Raw genomic sequence first — 16,713 nt, 5'->3', positions numbered from 1 at the left:
TCAGCATTGTGCTTGGTTCGATAGACCCATTTCACCCCAATGATCTTTTTGTTGGCTTGTCTTTCAACTAGTTCCCATGTTTGGTTCTTTTCAATCATACTGATTTCATCAGCCATTGCTTGTTTCCAGCCTAGCTAAGCTTCAGCCTCCTCAAAACAGCTTGGTTTAACTTTATCCACTTGAGCCATTTCATAAATCTCAGCCAGTGGTCTTGTGCCCCTGACTGGTTCATCATCAATGTCTATTTCTAGACTATCCTAATCAGACTCATTCTGATTTGTCATAAGGTCTTCAGAAATTGCCTCTGGCTCATTCTTTTCCCAATTCCAACATGATTTTTCTTCGAACACCGCATCTTTGTTAACAAGCACCTTGTTTGCTGAAGGATCCAAGATCCTATAGCCCTTCTTGACTGTGCTGTATCCTACCAGAATACTAGCTTGAGCCTTCTTGGCCAATTTTTCCCTCTTCACTACTGGTACATGTGCATAGCATATGCAACCAAAGACCCTCAAGTGAGCCAGTGATGGATTAAACCCAAACCAAGCCTCAAATGAAGTTTTGTGAGCCAAAGCATTGTTGGGAACCTGCTTTGGATATACACAGCAGTGTTAACTGCCTTAGCCCACAAGGTTTTGGGCAAATTCTTCTCAAACATCAAGCACCTGGCTATATTCATCAAGCTTCTGTTCTTTCTTTCACTTACACCATTTCACTTACACCGTGAAGTATACTCAGTCCCATTGTCTAAGCTCAATGTCTTCAACTTGCAACTGTTTCAGTCTCTATTGCAACTTTAAACTTCAAAAATGCTGAGGCCACTTCTGATTTTTATTTCAAAAAATAAATCCAGTAATATCTCGATTAATCATCAATAAATAAGATGAATACTTGCTGCCATTTAGAGATTGAGTCTTCATTAGACCACACACATCAGTATGTACAAGTTGCAGTTTTTCAGTAGCTCTCCAGGCTTTGTTTGTAGGAAATAGAAGTCTGGCTTGTTTTCCTAGCTGACACACTTCACAAATTTCTTCTTTTTCAACTGAATTAGTGAAGTTTTCAACCAAATCTCCTTTGGTCAGCTGAGCCATTAACTTGTAGTTGGCATAACCAAGTCTCTTGTGCCACAGCTTGGATTCATCTATGGTAGCTGTGTAGGCACTGTCTAGGTCCTTGTTCCAATCCACAACAAAGCTTTTATCAGTCATAGCTACTGACATGAGCTTGGATCCACTTGGATCACTGATTTGGCATTTCTTGCCTTTGAACACCATAGTGTAGCCCTTCTCAAGCAGTTGAGCTATGCTGAGTAGGTTTCTATCAATCTCAGGCACCAATAAGACATTTGAAACTAGTTTGTTACATATGAGAATGCTTATCAACACATCTCCCTTGCCTTCTGCCTTGATGAAGTGGCCATTTCCTACATTCACCTTAGTTTTAAAGCTTCTGTCTATTGACTTGAAGATGACAGCATCAGGTGTCATATGGTTGGTGCAACCACTGTCTATGAGCCATCTCTTTATGGCTTTCTCTTCAGCAGCTAAGCAAGATACTGTAAAAACTTGCTCCTCATGGTCACTGCCCTCTTCTACTACTCTAGCTTCAGCCTTTGGCTATTGTGGTTGATTCTGCCTTGGTCTACCCTTACTTTTGCAAACCTTTTCAACATGGCCCATCTTTTTGTAGTATTGGCACTGCACATCTGGTCTAAATCAGCAATTTGCCTCTAGATGACTAGGCCTTTTGCAATTTCTACAAGGTTAGTCATTTCTTCTTGCAGCATCTAGTTTAGGCTTGTCTTTCTAGGTCTTCTTAACTTTGTAGGCAGAGGTGCTGGAGACTAGCTTGGTTTTGGCTTGGAAGGCACCTTCTTGGTGCTCCTCCAGTCTGTTGGCTCTCTTTTGCTCTTGTTCATAAAGAGCATTGATCAGCTCTGTGAATGAGATGTTGGTCAGGTCCCTTGAGTCTTCGAGGGAAGATATTTTTGCCTCAAACCTCTCTGGTAAGGTTAAGATCACTTTCTCCACTATCCTTGCTTCACTAAACTGTTCCCCAAGCAATCTTATGTTGTTTACCATAGCCATAATCCTATCTGAATACTGCTTGACAGTTTCTTCCTCATTCATCTTCAAGTTCTCGAAATCCCTTCTCAAATTCAATAGCTATTACTACCTTATCCTCTCAATCCCTTGAAACTCCTCCTTCAATCTGTCTCAGGCCTGCTTTGGTGTCTCACAGGCCATGATCCGTATGAAAATCACATCTGACACACAATTTTGGATGCAAGACATGGCCTTATGTCTTTTGGTCATTTCATCAGCATACTGCCTGATCTGAGCCACAGTTAGATTGGCTTTAAGTGGTACTGGTTCAACATCTGAGTTAACCACCTTCCATAGGTCAAATGGCTATAGGTAGGTCTTCATTTTGACCACTTATATGTGATAGCTCTCTCCATTGAAGACCGGTATTGCAACTAGTGAGAAGACTAATGAAGCCATCGATTTGAAGTTAGAACGAAACAGGTCCACTGATATTACAGCTCTAGATACCAATTGTTGGGGTTTTGGAACAATTTATCCGAAAGATGTATGAAGCTCAGTCTGTAACTTAAGCAACAACATAATAAATCCGGATCAAAAATGAAGAAAACTTGAAATTCAGTCAGGAGATTTTGAGCTTGAAAAACAAAATAGAATTGAAAGCAAAGAAAATGGTAGATTAAAAAATGGATGAAATCTGATAGATTTTCATTCATAATGAACTTTGGCATAATGCCATTACATATACTACACATAAGCTGGTCATTACAAGTCAAATTCACCTAAACATCCACCTAACACCACTAAAATACATTGAAACTTGTTAGATTAACTTGTACACTTTGTAAAGTTGATTTATCAGCTTAAATGTCAACAAAATTACATCAAGTACTTCACCTACTAAGTTCAAATTCAACCATGTTATAAAATATTGATTGGAGTAACAAAATGAAACTGAAATAGAACAGTAGCATCATCATCAACAGTTGCATGTATTTCATCCGAAAATGCTTCAGCAGCTTGATCTGTTTCTTCATACTTCATCTGCATAACTTATATTGCATGGTTTGCTCCTTGATTGCTTGTGCTGCATGGAGACCAACTTCAACAGAATATTGATCAAAACTTTCTAATCATGAGCTTTCAAAAAAAAAAACTTTCTACTTATGCAAACATGTCTTGAAAGACTATAAAAATATGGGTTTATGATAGACCAAGATGTCCTTAAAAAACCTGTAGTTTTATTGGTATTGAATACTATTATGTTTGATAATTGCAGTAATTTAATATATTCTTGTATAGGAATCTCAAAAGGTTGTTTTGCCAGTTCAACTTACAAACAACTTTAATGTTGCTAATAAGGTCGGAGAAAGGCAATGGATTTCGTCTTTTGATCTATATCTGGCAAGTTTGATATCCTCGTATTGGCAAAACAACAATTCAACTTCAAAAAATTAAGACAAATTTTAGAATATCTTAATTAAGAATCACATATTGCATGCTTTGAAGATGCAATTGTAAAATTTTTTATTAGCCTAGCATTTTGTTTATGGTGATATGCATCTTTTAATCTAAAGAATTATACCAATAGCAATGTTAAATAGGACCATAATACGACATATTTTCAAATTTAATACAAGCTAATGACATCATGTAATTTTTTGTTAATCTAAGAACATTATGCTTCGATGTAAAATATCATTATTAAGCTATTTATTACTTCTAACCTTTTGCTTTTTAATTTAGAAGATAATTAAATTATTTGTTTCGCTAATAATATTGTAACATATTAAATATGTAGTTTAAAAGTAATAAAGGAGGCTATATATTAATTTTCTAATCTTATGTATTTTTATTTTTATTAATTCATATTTTAATAATAATTACATTAAGAATGTTATTAAATTATACATTATTATTAAATTATATTTAATAATAATTATATTAAAATATGATTAAATTATTTATTTTTATTTTTATTAAATTACATTTAATTATAATCCTATTAAAATTTAATAATAATAACAATTATCATCTATCTAAAAAAAATTTTCTGCTAAGAGTACTATAATCATTTCACATTTTTTCCTTATGCTATTATAACATAATTTTATTCAATCAAACACAAGAATATTATTACAATTCTATAACATTCTATTCAACTAAATAATTGAATTACTAATTGCAGCTCTATTCTATTACAGTGAACTAAACGTAATGTTAATATCTCCTTGAAATTTCCTCATACTTTTACCATGTACTCCCGAAATAGTAGTATTCACTATATTGGAATTTTGGGGGCGTTGTACCAACCTAATCCAAATGTATATTAAATTAATTTTAAAAAAACCATAAAAGTGATTAATTAACTTAATCAATTGAACTCTTCAATGTTAAATTTAAGTTAGTTATATTGGTTTAGCCAGTTCAGTTATAGTTGGAGGTTGATTGATTACATCAATTATTACAAACAGAAATGATCGACTTAATTGATTGCACTCGTCTATGGTAAACCAAGAATAGAAAAACTGAGATTAATTGCAGCTAGAGGTGTTGAAGAGTTGGACCGAGCTAAATAGAGGGCAGGTTTCAAAAATTCCAAGCTTGAACTTGAGCCCAACCTCGTCCAAATTACTTGTTTTATTGTTCAAAAATAATTTTATTCGTATTTAAGTATGAAATGTATAAATATTAATATAAATTTTTTTTTGTTTTATAATTAGTTTTAAACAATAAAATAGGACAAGGTAGAAAAATATAAACTCAAACCAAACCAATGAAGATAGTCTTGCTGATAGTGCTGCAGCTGCTCGACATCATGTTGGCAATGTTGTTGACAGAGCCAACGCCCTAATACGAGAGCTGCTTGGTGGTTTTGTTTTCATGTTCTTTTGCTCGCGTACTACTGGTACCTGAGTACCATTCTCATTATGATTAAAAAAACCGCTTTTCCTGTTTCCGTTCAGAAATGAAATAACCAGACTATTTTGCCGTAGCATAAATAGTTAAAATCTTATTTTTTTACTGAACCGAGGTCCAAAGCATTTATCAACAAACCCAAAATCCCAATTATTGTGTTCGTGTGTTTAACTCGTAGAGGAAACCAACCCACCCTGGTTGGTAAACCAGTTCTTTTCGAACAGAATTTAAATTCTCACGTTCTTATACGCATCAGCACATTGTCATCTTTATTGATTTAATAAATTTGTAGAGAAATCAAATCCTCCTGCAAGGGAAAATGATAACTGTTGAAAATAAAAATGCAAAGGGCCTGTATTTTTAAGAAAAAGGGTAAGAAAGAGAGGTAAAGCCAGTAAAGGTGGGAGACTAAAACTTCTTCGCTACTTCACTCAAATACAAGGCTCAAACAAATGTGGCCAAGGTTCCGCAGTATACAAACTGTGACCAAACCAAATAACAGTTGAAAACTACATATGATAAACTGCATTTGAGCACCTCCGATCATGTTTTCCCTAGGAACACCATCTTTTTTTTCTCCTAGCCCTGATCAATCCATATACCATTATCAGTTAGACAAGATTTAATAGTTTTTTACAACACAAAAATGCTGCCTACTCGTGAATACCTGAAAATATGTGGGGATCAAACCAATTCTTGTTCATGGCAGATTGCGGTTTACGCCAAAACAAAATAACATACCTACCCTCAATTTCTTCCTCCCTACTCATAACCACCAATGCCACTTAGACGTCCATGGAAGTTACCCCCACCACGCCTTGAGTGTGTCTGACCCCTCTCCTTGTACCTTGCACCAGTGCCATGAGATCCCTCTCTTCCTCCTTCAGGATTATTTGCTCTACTATTATTGTTATTATTTTGGGGTCCAACTGGCTGGTACTCGTAATGTGAATTGTGCCTCTGCCTCTCACGATTTGCTGGTGGGTTAGGCTGCTTTTCTTGACCAGATGAGCCCCAATCACCACGAGATTCATGCCCTCTGCCATATCGGTTAGTTTGGTTTCCATTTTTGCGGAACCCTGAGACTGAACGCTGCTCATTTCTATTATCCATATTCGATGGAGGCGCCTCGACTGGAAGACCAGGACCTTGGTTTGGGGAGTGTGGGCGCTCTTTATGTGAAGTTACATTCCTTTCCCTCTTGGATTCATGAAGCCCAACATTATGTGCCTCTTCAACACCTTTTTCGGAGACATAATGATCTTTAGGAGGCAGAGTCACACCTTTACTGGTTTGTTTTTCTGGTTGAGATGGATGCGACACCTTAGCCTGAGGAGCAGAATCCTTTTTGTTAGTCCTACTAATTTCAGTACCAACATTTTGATCACTATCAGGCCTGCTTCCTCTTTGATTGATGGGTGAAGATTTGGGTTGCCAATGAGATGCCGATCGGTCCCCACCACCACGATTCTCTTTTGATGCAGCAGGTGAATCTAATTGAGCCATCTCAGGGGCTGAAGATCGTGAGTTAAGTTTATCAGCTTCCCCATTATTAGTTTTCTTGTGATCAGAATTATAGTTGTTTCCCCCACCCTTCTGTCCCTTGAATGGATGTCGCTTTCCTCTGCCTGTCATCCCCTGATATCTTGAAACAGGTACAGGTGGTACAGTAGAATCAGGATTTTCAGGCATGTTCCAACCATCAGAAGCATTCCATTCATCATACTTGGGCTGCTCTTTCACTAGGCTGAAATCAGGTTTCTGGGGTTGCTTCTGCTCAGTTGACTTCTGAGCATTTTTACTTGGAGTGGAATAATGTCTATCTTGCAAGCCTTGCGAAGTTGCCTCAGCTGAGGCCCGTTGCCGCCAAGATCCATGTCCTCTTCCCTGCCTGCCATCATTCCTTGACTCTGTAGGGTTCCCCACTGTCCTGGTGGCTGTTTCTGAATGTTGAGAACATTCAATACCATAGGACCCAGAATCTGCTCTTCCCACGATCTCATCTGCTGCATTCGGATCATCTGAATGAGTTACTGGTTGCTGAGAAATTATTTGCTGAGCCATTTCTTTTGCAACAGGCTTTGGGATGTATCTCTCTACCTCAGCCCTCTTATTTCTTGGATTGTTCTGCACTTGATCATCATTCTTTGTCTGTGAAGCAACATTCTCAACTGCCGATTTATGGCTAACCTCTTCAGTAACCTCAACTTTGGCATGTGACCGCACAGGTGCCCAGACAACAGCATCACCATGGACTGCAGATTTATAAGCCTGTGGATTTCGTGGCATCCTGCGAGAATGCTGAGATTTCCACTGGTTATTCAATTGACCATAGGCTTCTTCATTAGGAAAAGCTACATCCTGCTCTGAAGACTGATTTCCATCCTTTGATTCAGTCAGAGACTGAAATGAGTGAGGATCCAACTTAGATTCAAAAGACTTTGACTTCAAACTCTCAACAGAACTTGTATGATTTGTTTCTTTTGAAATCCCAGACCATAAAGGAGCCGTAGATGATGCCTCCTCCACTTTGTGTTTGTTCTTGCCACTCCTGCTATTTTTCTTTTTCTGGTGCATTGTGGACTCATTCACAACATATTGTGTAGAAATTGACTCGGACATTGAGTCAGTTTCATTTGCAACAGCCTCAGCAGATGGACCTGCATCAACTACTGCATCTGCACGGATATTTGGCAATTCAGTTGTACCTGTAGAAATATACTTCTCACTGGAACTCTTATCCAATGAGTAAGGATCCTTTTTCCAATAGCCCATATGCTTCTGCTTTGAAGTGCTACCATCGCTAGCTTGTGGGTGATTATGGAGAGAAGCATCAGCATTATTAACTCTCTGCTGCAAGGGCAAAGAACAGTTATGAATTTCTGTAGTTGCCTTATGAGCAATCTTTGTTGACACTGAAGGTTGTTGATTGGACAAAACAGTTGGCTTTTCAAGTTCCACAGTGCTGCTTTGACCAACATCTGCAACTACAGTTGGGCTAGAAACCGAGGATGTTATTTCAGATCTGCTAGAGGGAATTTCATCAGCAAGCATTCTGGATTCTTCCTGCTTACTCTGGACAGCAATATCTGGGACAAATTCCAACTTCGGAGTAAAACCTTCAGCTGTTTGTGTACGCCTGTTCAACTCTTCCAGTTTAGCCAGAGCCTTAGCCTTCTGGTCTCTAGCCCGCTCTTCCTCCTCTTTTTGACGTTGTTTGGCACGCTGCTTAGCAAGTTCCCTCATCATGGCACGCTGAAGAAATTGTCAAATATATTTGTACATTAAATTTAGGTTAAAAACAACAAGGCATATAATATGAAGAAAATTACCTGCGCTTCGCTATCACTTGGATCATACACCGGAGGCATCAACTCACCCTCATCTCTTGCTTGGGGATATGATCCAGACTTGTCTGAAGCTTCTAATGATACGTAGTCTTGCACATTTGATTCAGAAGGGTTTTCAAAATGTGCGGCAGACTTTACATTTGAAGAATCCATAAATGGAAGTTTCTTTCTCCATCCATCAACATCTTCAGAATTGAATCTTCCCCTGCCTCGATGATCAGTCCTACCATGCCTACTATGGGTAGATCTCCTGTAAATGTGCATCTAAGTAAGAACCACAAACAAATTATCAAATAAAAGCAGCTAGAACGACAAGCAACCTGTTCATGTCAGCTCCACCAGCAGCTGGTAAATCCAGTCTCTTATCTCCAGCTGAAACACCTACTTCATTAGAGGTAGGTCCAGTCATTCCAGAAGCAAGCACTCTATCATGAAATACAGCACGAGACCCAGTAGCAACTTCATTTGCAAAATGCTTCACCTTTGCATTAACTACTTGTGATTTATTTTTCAGCTCTTCCATTCTGCAAACAGACTCATAATGCCCATCAGAGGCCCGAGACTTTGCATTTAAACTCTCTATTTTCTCGATCAGGCTGGAATCTTTTGCAGCACCAGGGTCTGGATGCTCCATTTTCTTCACTGAAATGTCGCCATATGCCCTAGCCTTTTTTACACCTTCAGATGACTTTACTTTGGCATGGTGATCAGATATCTGAGTGGAAGTTTCTTCAACAACTGTACTCATATTCACTTCTTCCTCCTTTCTCTGATCTGCTTTCCAGTCATTTTCCCATGACGATGTTCTCTTTAGATCACCCTTCTCTACTACACTGGTCACATTATCCTCTGACCCGTGCTCTTCATCCTTTCCTTCCCAGCCATCATGCTGCTTAAGAAGAACCTTGTATGGTCCTCGGTTATCATTTGGATGGCCAGATTCAAAATGCTCTGCAACCAATGCTTTTCCAGGAGGACCAAAGCCACTGGGCCGGGCATGGGAACTACCAGGATCTGGAGCATTTTGACCTGGATGCCGGTTATAAGCAGGACCAGCAGGCATCCCCATAAATGGCATTTCTCGCTCATTTAAATTACAATAGCCCATGGGAGGACCATAGTAGCCCTCATAGGCCACTGGACCAGGGTAAAATGCAGGTCTAATTGGCATACCTGGGCGGACAAAAGCATCAGGCATAGGGCCTCTATACATATCTCCATTTTTTGGATGAGGTCCCCTTGGCCCTGCTCCTGGAGGAGGAACTGGTCGTGGATTTGCATGAGCACTACCAGGAATCTGAGGTCGATAGTAAGGAAATGGCTCCAAAGGGAAGCCCCCAGGAGGAACTGGCGGTCCATATGGAGGACCTACAGGAGGTCCTCTATACCAGACACCACCTGGATGATTGTTAATTGGTGGACCATGCCAAGCATCATAATGCTGGGGGGGAATAGCAGTATTAGGGTATGGATGGGGTCCTCGGGGATCTGTATGCCACTTCTCCATGCTAGGTCGGACTCCATCTTCACTATATGGAGGATTATCTCTTCTCCAAAAATTTGCAGCCCCAGTCTTTTGATTTTCGTTCCCAGAGATATCAACTGGAAAAAGAACACGCATAAACAACTTAATCATATCAGAGTGTTAAAATCCAATATAACAAAAGTTGATGTGAAACAAAAATGATGCAAACAGAAAGTTGCACACAAACCAACAGAAGTCCCAATTTTCTCTTTAATTGGTGCGACTCCAGAGGATGAACCAGGGCGACCTTGAGAACCATGCTCTGCAATTAAAGTTAATCATTGAGAAGGAATGGAAAAGAATGGCCCACTCAAGCACATAAATCCATTAATTATCCTGTGATTATCCTACTTTACTAAATCAACGTAGAAAACACACAACAATAACAGATATCATTATCAGCCTGGAGATGGAGCTTCACATGCCAATCCAAGAAACTCCCCCATCCACATTTAAAATACATATTCCAGTATGGCTATTCAGCAATAAAAGATTTCATCAGAAAATGGAGCTTTCAATATTGAACTTCATGCCATACAAGTGATTAAGCTACAAATATTTAAACTAAAAGTTAAATATTAGGTGGAACAAGCTTTTTTTTTTTTTGGGGGGGGGGCATAAGTGGACGGCAAGTTTTCTCATGGAGAAAAAGTTCATTTGAGAACGCATACTAAGGTAATGTTTTGACAGAAGATCAAACTTTAAACCACAAGGATAAATATACAACCAAGAAAAAAAAAAAAGAACCTTGCAACTCTGCGTTCTTTCCAGAGGTATCCTTTTCAGACCCAAGAGTAGGGAAGTCTCCAGAAGTGAGAGAAAACCCATCATTCTTGGAAGATGCCATTCCCTGAAAAGTAAAATGGTAACTGCAACATTTAGACATAAAAGAGCAAATTGCAACAGACTGGATATGTGAAGCATAAAACAGATCAAATTAGCCAAACCATAAAACAGTAAAACATCTCACCCTTCACCACCTCAAAACTACTTAACTCATAAACTGCATTGTATAGAATAATAATAATTAAAGTTAAGTTCAACCAAGCTGTATAAACCATTACCCAATAACAAATGATCAGGAAGTAACCTTGAGTCTAACATCACAAACATAGTAATTACAATGAGCTTGAAACTATAACTGAAACAAATACTTCATATCAACAAGAAAAAGTTTTACATATAAGCACTTTGCAATTAATATCAACTTTGACCAATGAACACATTGACTAGATGACCATACCAATTTTTCTGCTGTCCCAGATCCACCCCATGCCCCCGAATATTCCGGCACAGCTTCAGCAAACCGTGATAACTGAGAGCTACCAGGTCTTGTTTCAGCACTTCGAGGACGCAAAGAAGCAAGTGATGTCTGACTTGAAGCCACTGGTCCAGAAGATGACGATGGTCTAGAATCAGAACCACGTGCATTAGCAGGTTCATGTGCTCTGTCACTACCTGCTGTAGAAGGTCGTGTGCCACTGCCACCAGATGAAGGGCGAGCACTTAGATGGCTAGGTGAACTGCCACCACCATCAGTATTTGGAGCCAATGTCGAGGAGCCCCATGCATTTGATGAAGACGAGGATTTACTGCCCCAACTAAGGGTGCCCCTATATGTATAGAACAGTTCAAGCTACTGATAAGTATTTCTACCATCCAAAAAATGATCTCTATTTCACAGAAGTCACAATACGTGGTGGGATTTAAACATATATACTAAACATATATATAAAGACATTTAGACATGATATTACTTACTTGGGAACAATTTCCACATTAGGATCCAGGCCATGATTTTCTAACCTTGAAGCAACAGAGAAAGAATAGTTTAAAATGAAGAACCCAAGGGCCTTGTTTATTTAACCTTGAAAAAGGAAAGACTGTGCACTATGGGAAAATAGAGTACCTTTGACTAGGTAAGTTTATAGGTTTTGGAACAGCAACTTTTCCCAAAACAGTCATGCCACTTCGCCTTGCAGAAGCCCATCTGTAGAATAATTAGCATCTTAAATAAAAAGCAATTTACATTGCAACATGCTGAGAACCATCCATTAGGGTTAACAATACGGAAGAAAGAAATGGCAAGACAGCAGAGCAACAATGGCTGATAATGCCAACAAACTAGGTGCAACACTTCCTTCAGGAAAAGGGAGGGCCACAGGCAGCCCACTCTAATATTCACTTAAGCTACTAGAAAGAAAAGGGAGGATACGCACATAAAAATTCCTGTTATCATTCTAAACATCAGTGTGACCAAGGTGTGTGTGCATCTAGGTGCTGCAAGTAGCACAAAACAGCAAAAGCACCTCAAACCATTCCAGGCACATTGATTAAGTGCACACACCTAGTAAATCTAGGCACAACTTTTTGAAAGACGAGATTGAAAAAAAAATCTAACTGAAGTTATCTTCAATTCTTTTATTTCTAACTTGGTTCATTAGATGTACCTTTATTATTAATAAGGAGAATCAAAATATCTACTCAATATTTGACTATTCAGCAATAGACATGGAAGCATAAGTAAATCAAGCATATTGTCCAGCAAAAGAAAATAAAATTTTGCTTTTTTAGTATATAATTGGACCACTCTTTAGAGTTTATATCATCATAAATATATATTGTAAGCTTGCTTTCTTTACATATACACAAACACACAGAGAACACGCACATAAATATTGCGCCTTCAATAAATGAGCACCTTTTTTTTGTATTTTTTGGGTCAAGCAATACAAAGTTCTAGCACCCAATGAATCCTTGTCCTTGACAGGACTGCTAAAAATCATTTCAAGAAAATACACTGTTCTCCAATCTTGAATGAAAGCATTAATTCTTAAGAATATCCTCTCAGATATTTTTTCTCCACTAACTTACATAATTCACAATTTAAAACACAGAAATATAAAAGATAACAGCAAAGATGGAGGAAAGCTTAAGTTAGCATTCTAATAAAGGATAATAATCATTAAAGTTTCATCATCCTCTTTAATTCATATAGCCTAAGGTCAATGGAATATAATTCAAAGAGTTAGATTTAAAACATTTTTAATCAGTTAGGCCAGGACTCCTTCCTAATTTGCACATGAAACAATTCTTAGGTAACATACTTCACTGTAGCTGTTTCGATCAATATACCAACACCTAATGCCAAGTAGGAGAGCATACATGGTCAAATTTAAAAAGGAAGCCTCACCGTTAATCAGACAAGTATCTCAGCAAAGGAAATTGATTTCTAAAAACAAATTACCTCCGTTCTCCAGATAGAGTACTTGATGTCATGGTTCAGATTTTGTTGCAAGGTCATTCAAACAGATTGATCAACATCTGAAAATAAGTAAATTCCATCAGGTCGACACTTTGCAATGTCTAAAAACAAATTCCGAAAAGAAAACACTATAATGTTGTAATCAAAAAGAATAATCTGCATGGAATATTCAACAATTAGATAATATTAGTATGTACATCTTGGCACAAAGACACCAATCCCTTGAAATCCAGTTCTTTATAGGTCAAGATCCACAAAGCACCCATACATCATATATGAATGATAGCACATAAAAACAGATTAATCAACACTCATGCTAAGTTTAGTAGGAGAATTATTTTTTCCACATATTTTATACTTGAGTTGGCAAAAATATTTTCAATTGATAATTTTTAGCCACTGACATGACTTGTTTGTGATAAAGAGGAGAATTTTTTTTGTTTATTGTTAAGAGGTCTTATTTTTCACAGGAGTTTTACTTATCTTTCTAATTTCAAGTTTAAATTTGCACTAATTATTCTTCATTTTATGTCTAAATGTTTTAACACATGTATTTAATAAGCATTTTCCTCATGTTATTACACTAGTAACCAAACGTGTAGTTAATGAGGTATTTGAACGCTGAAGCAAGGATTATCAGAAAAGAAAAACAGAGAACCGTATGTAGGTCAAGATATATAACATTTAACTGATGAACACTAAAGTGGGGGAGGGGAGAAAAAAATCCTAAAAGTTTACACGTAATATTGTGGTTAGTGACAGAATGTAAAAGTTTTTCACACTTGCTACTTACCATTGATGATAACAGAACAATTATTTGCAATGCTTTTAAATCATTAACAACATAAATACTTAATTTTATCTCATAAAATTTTGGCTTTATAGTCCTTTAGAAAATAGAAAAGAATCTTATTTTTTAATTAAATGCTCACATCTAACTAGCTAGAAAGATTCAGAGAAATGTTAACTTTAGTTTTTTTTTATTATAAAAACTTATCATATAATGTTGATGCTTAAAGGTTTGTGTAAAGAATTTTACAATATCATAATACCCTGGTATATAGATTAAGAACTTTGGGTATTAAAAGAAGTACAAAAAAAGAAGAAAGAGGACATGATTTTGGAACATCATAAATATGGTGGAAGCAATAAACTGAATGCACCCAGTAGGTTAGCATAAGACTCCTACTTTGTTATCTTTACGGCCTTCACAATTATCCATACCAATAAACATAATTTTACATAGGAATACTAGTAACCAAGCTGAATCTCCTTTTATCTGCTTGCAAACCACCAAATCAAAGTGAATGTAATTTATCATATAACATTGATGCTTAAAGGTGTGTAAAGAAGTTTACAATATCATAATACTCTGGTATATAGATTAAGAACTTTGGGTGTTAAAAGAAGTCAAAAAAAAAAAAGAGGACATGATTTTGGAACATCATAAATATGGTGGAAGCAATAAACCGAATGCACCCAGTAGGTTAGCATAAGACTCCTACTTCGTTATCTTTACGGCCTTCACAATTATCCATACCAATAAACATAATTTTACATAGGAATACTAGTAACCAAACTGGATCTCCTTTTATCTGCTTGCAACACCAAATCAAAGTGAACGTAATTTATCATTTATCACTATTCTTCTCCCAAACTTACAACAAAATTTACATACAGAGGACCTAAGCATGCATTTCAGCCTTCTCATATGTTAACTTCTATAACCTACATACAAACTTTATAAATCCTATCTGTAGGAATGAACAAAAACCAACCCAGCTAGGTCTACTGGCAGTACTAGTACTCACAAGAAACCAAATTTAAAAACTTCGCAAAAAGATTTTCAAAAATTTAAAGATTTACAGCCAAGCAAACACCTCAAACCTAAAGATTGATGATCATAAAACCAAATCATAATCTTTGACTCTAAGAACCCACGGCAAATATGTTATGCTTCATAGTCTATCCTAATTATCTTCAATGGGCATTTCCAACATTTTAACTCCGCATGTGAACTACAATATTCTCATGTAAAACCACCAAAGCAAATAATCTTTCAACGATCAAAAAAGGAGGGGAAATTGTTGGTTTTGCATCTATCTTCTCCCTAAACACTGCTCCATCAGTAAAACTCAAAAGAAACCAAACATCCAACAAATTCCAAGTATCAGTTGAGAAAGTATATACACTTCCAAAAGAGACTTATTATTGAATCCATGTCCAATAGCTTCCCATTTTCTTCACTTTTAGAACATAACTCTACTCAAAATTACACTTGTCAAGTTTCAAAATTCATCCCTGCCCACAGTAGTTAGTAAACCCTGATTTCTCAACACTACACCTGTCACATAAACATCTTCACTGACATCGCTAGTAGCTATGTCTGCAACAAACCTTTAATTTATTTTCCTACTCTCCCTATTATCAGAAAAGTTCTTCACTGCATTTTATTATACCCGAAAATTAAATAGGTAAACAAAAAGAAAATAGAACAATCACATGCAGTAATGTATCACTATTTGACGTAGAAAGCTAAACAAATTATTTAAAGCCTAAAAACAAGTTAAACCGAACAAAAGAGGCTTCCAGTTATTTTAGTTCCCCAGAAGATCAAATCACGGCCCCAACAAAAATAAACTTAAATCAGATAGCGCATAAATTATGGAAACCGTAGGTTTCGTATATTATGAGAACCATTTCCTTTCTTGTCCAATGATTGTTTCTAAGGAAACAAGCAAACTCATTGTTTCTAAGGAAACAAGCAAACTATAGATTGTAAACAAAATATAGAATCGAAAAAGGTGAGAAAATACAAGGAACCACTTGCCAGAGATAAGATGGGAAACTGGGGGGTCGTCCCTTAACGAAACCCTAAAGAGAGAGAAAACAGAAATAACCTTGTCCTTAATTTAAAATTAAAAAAATAATAAGATAGAAAGAGAGAGATATCGAAACCTAAGGGTTTCGTGAGATCGCGAGATGAGAAAAAAATTATCGGAAAATATGGAGGAGATCGACGAGGCTGTGAAAGCCGCAGTTGGGGTTCAGATCGGAAGAAAATAAAAAAAAAAAAGAAGAAAAGAGAGAGCGAGAGCGAGAGAGAGATAGAGAGAGAAAACAAAGGAAGTTGGGGATTGTAATTTGGACGAGTGACTCCCGTTTTTAATATCGATTCGGGAAATTTTTTTTTTTTAACCTGATAAAATTTTTAAGAAAAATCTTATGAAATTTGTTTTAAGGGTGATGTAAAAAATATAAGGATAAAATTTGCTCAAAAGTCCCTATATTCTTTTTACATTTAGAATTTAGTTCCTTATTTTTTATTTCAAAGAATTCAATTAGGTGATAATTCAGATTACGGATTCAAATATCCAAATAGTTACTATGAATTTAGAAGATGCGAATAGACCTTCTCCATTATCTGAATTCGCATTCCTACAATTGCGGATTTGGGTATTCGATCGAAATCTATTAGTAGAAAAATAAATACTTTTAATAAGGTTTGAACTCAAAATCTCCTATATATAATGTCATGCTTTAATAACTCGCCATAAGCGTTGTTTATAATTTACACAAATTAATAAATGATGTATAAAAATATAA

At 36.8% G+C, this 16,713-nt stretch overlaps 1 protein-coding gene across 3 annotated transcripts; it reads right to left on the bottom strand.

The window, feature by feature from the left end:
* Window positions 1-5,368: 5,368 nt before the first annotated feature.
* LOC121220099 (protein MODIFIER OF SNC1 1) lies at window positions 5,369-16,263 on the bottom strand. Of its 3 annotated transcripts, XR_005917273.1 has the most exons (12): window positions 16,066-16,252; window positions 15,938-15,981; window positions 13,090-13,166; window positions 11,752-11,832; window positions 11,604-11,648; window positions 11,086-11,455; window positions 10,590-10,692; window positions 10,030-10,104; window positions 8,638-9,919; window positions 8,300-8,567; window positions 5,635-8,222; window positions 5,369-5,552 (listed from the first exon to the last, which is right to left on the bottom strand). XR_005917273.1 is itself a non-coding variant. In XM_041099296.1 (10 exons), the coding sequence occupies exons 2-10, from the start codon at window positions 13,119-13,121 to the stop codon at window positions 5,730-5,732; spliced, it is 4,749 nt and encodes a 1,582-aa protein (XP_040955230.1). In that variant the 5' UTR covers window positions 13,122-13,166; window positions 15,938-16,263; the 3' UTR covers window positions 5,369-5,729. The 3 variants fall into 3 exon arrangements, 1 of the variants encoding a protein (XP_040955230.1); XR_005917268.1 differs by having other exon boundaries at window positions 15,938-16,263; XM_041099296.1 differs by having other exon boundaries at window positions 5,369-8,222; window positions 15,938-16,263.
* Between the last annotated feature and the right edge of the window lie 450 nt (window positions 16,264-16,713).

This window comes from Gossypium hirsutum, chromosome A03 (genome assembly GCF_007990345.1).
Source record: "Gossypium hirsutum isolate 1008001.06 chromosome A03, Gossypium_hirsutum_v2.1, whole genome shotgun sequence".
In the NCBI taxonomy this organism is placed as follows: Eukaryota; Viridiplantae; Streptophyta; class Magnoliopsida; order Malvales; family Malvaceae; genus Gossypium; species Gossypium hirsutum.
Note: the sequence above shows the minus strand (reverse complement) of the source record. Positions and strands in the feature narration are given on the sequence as shown.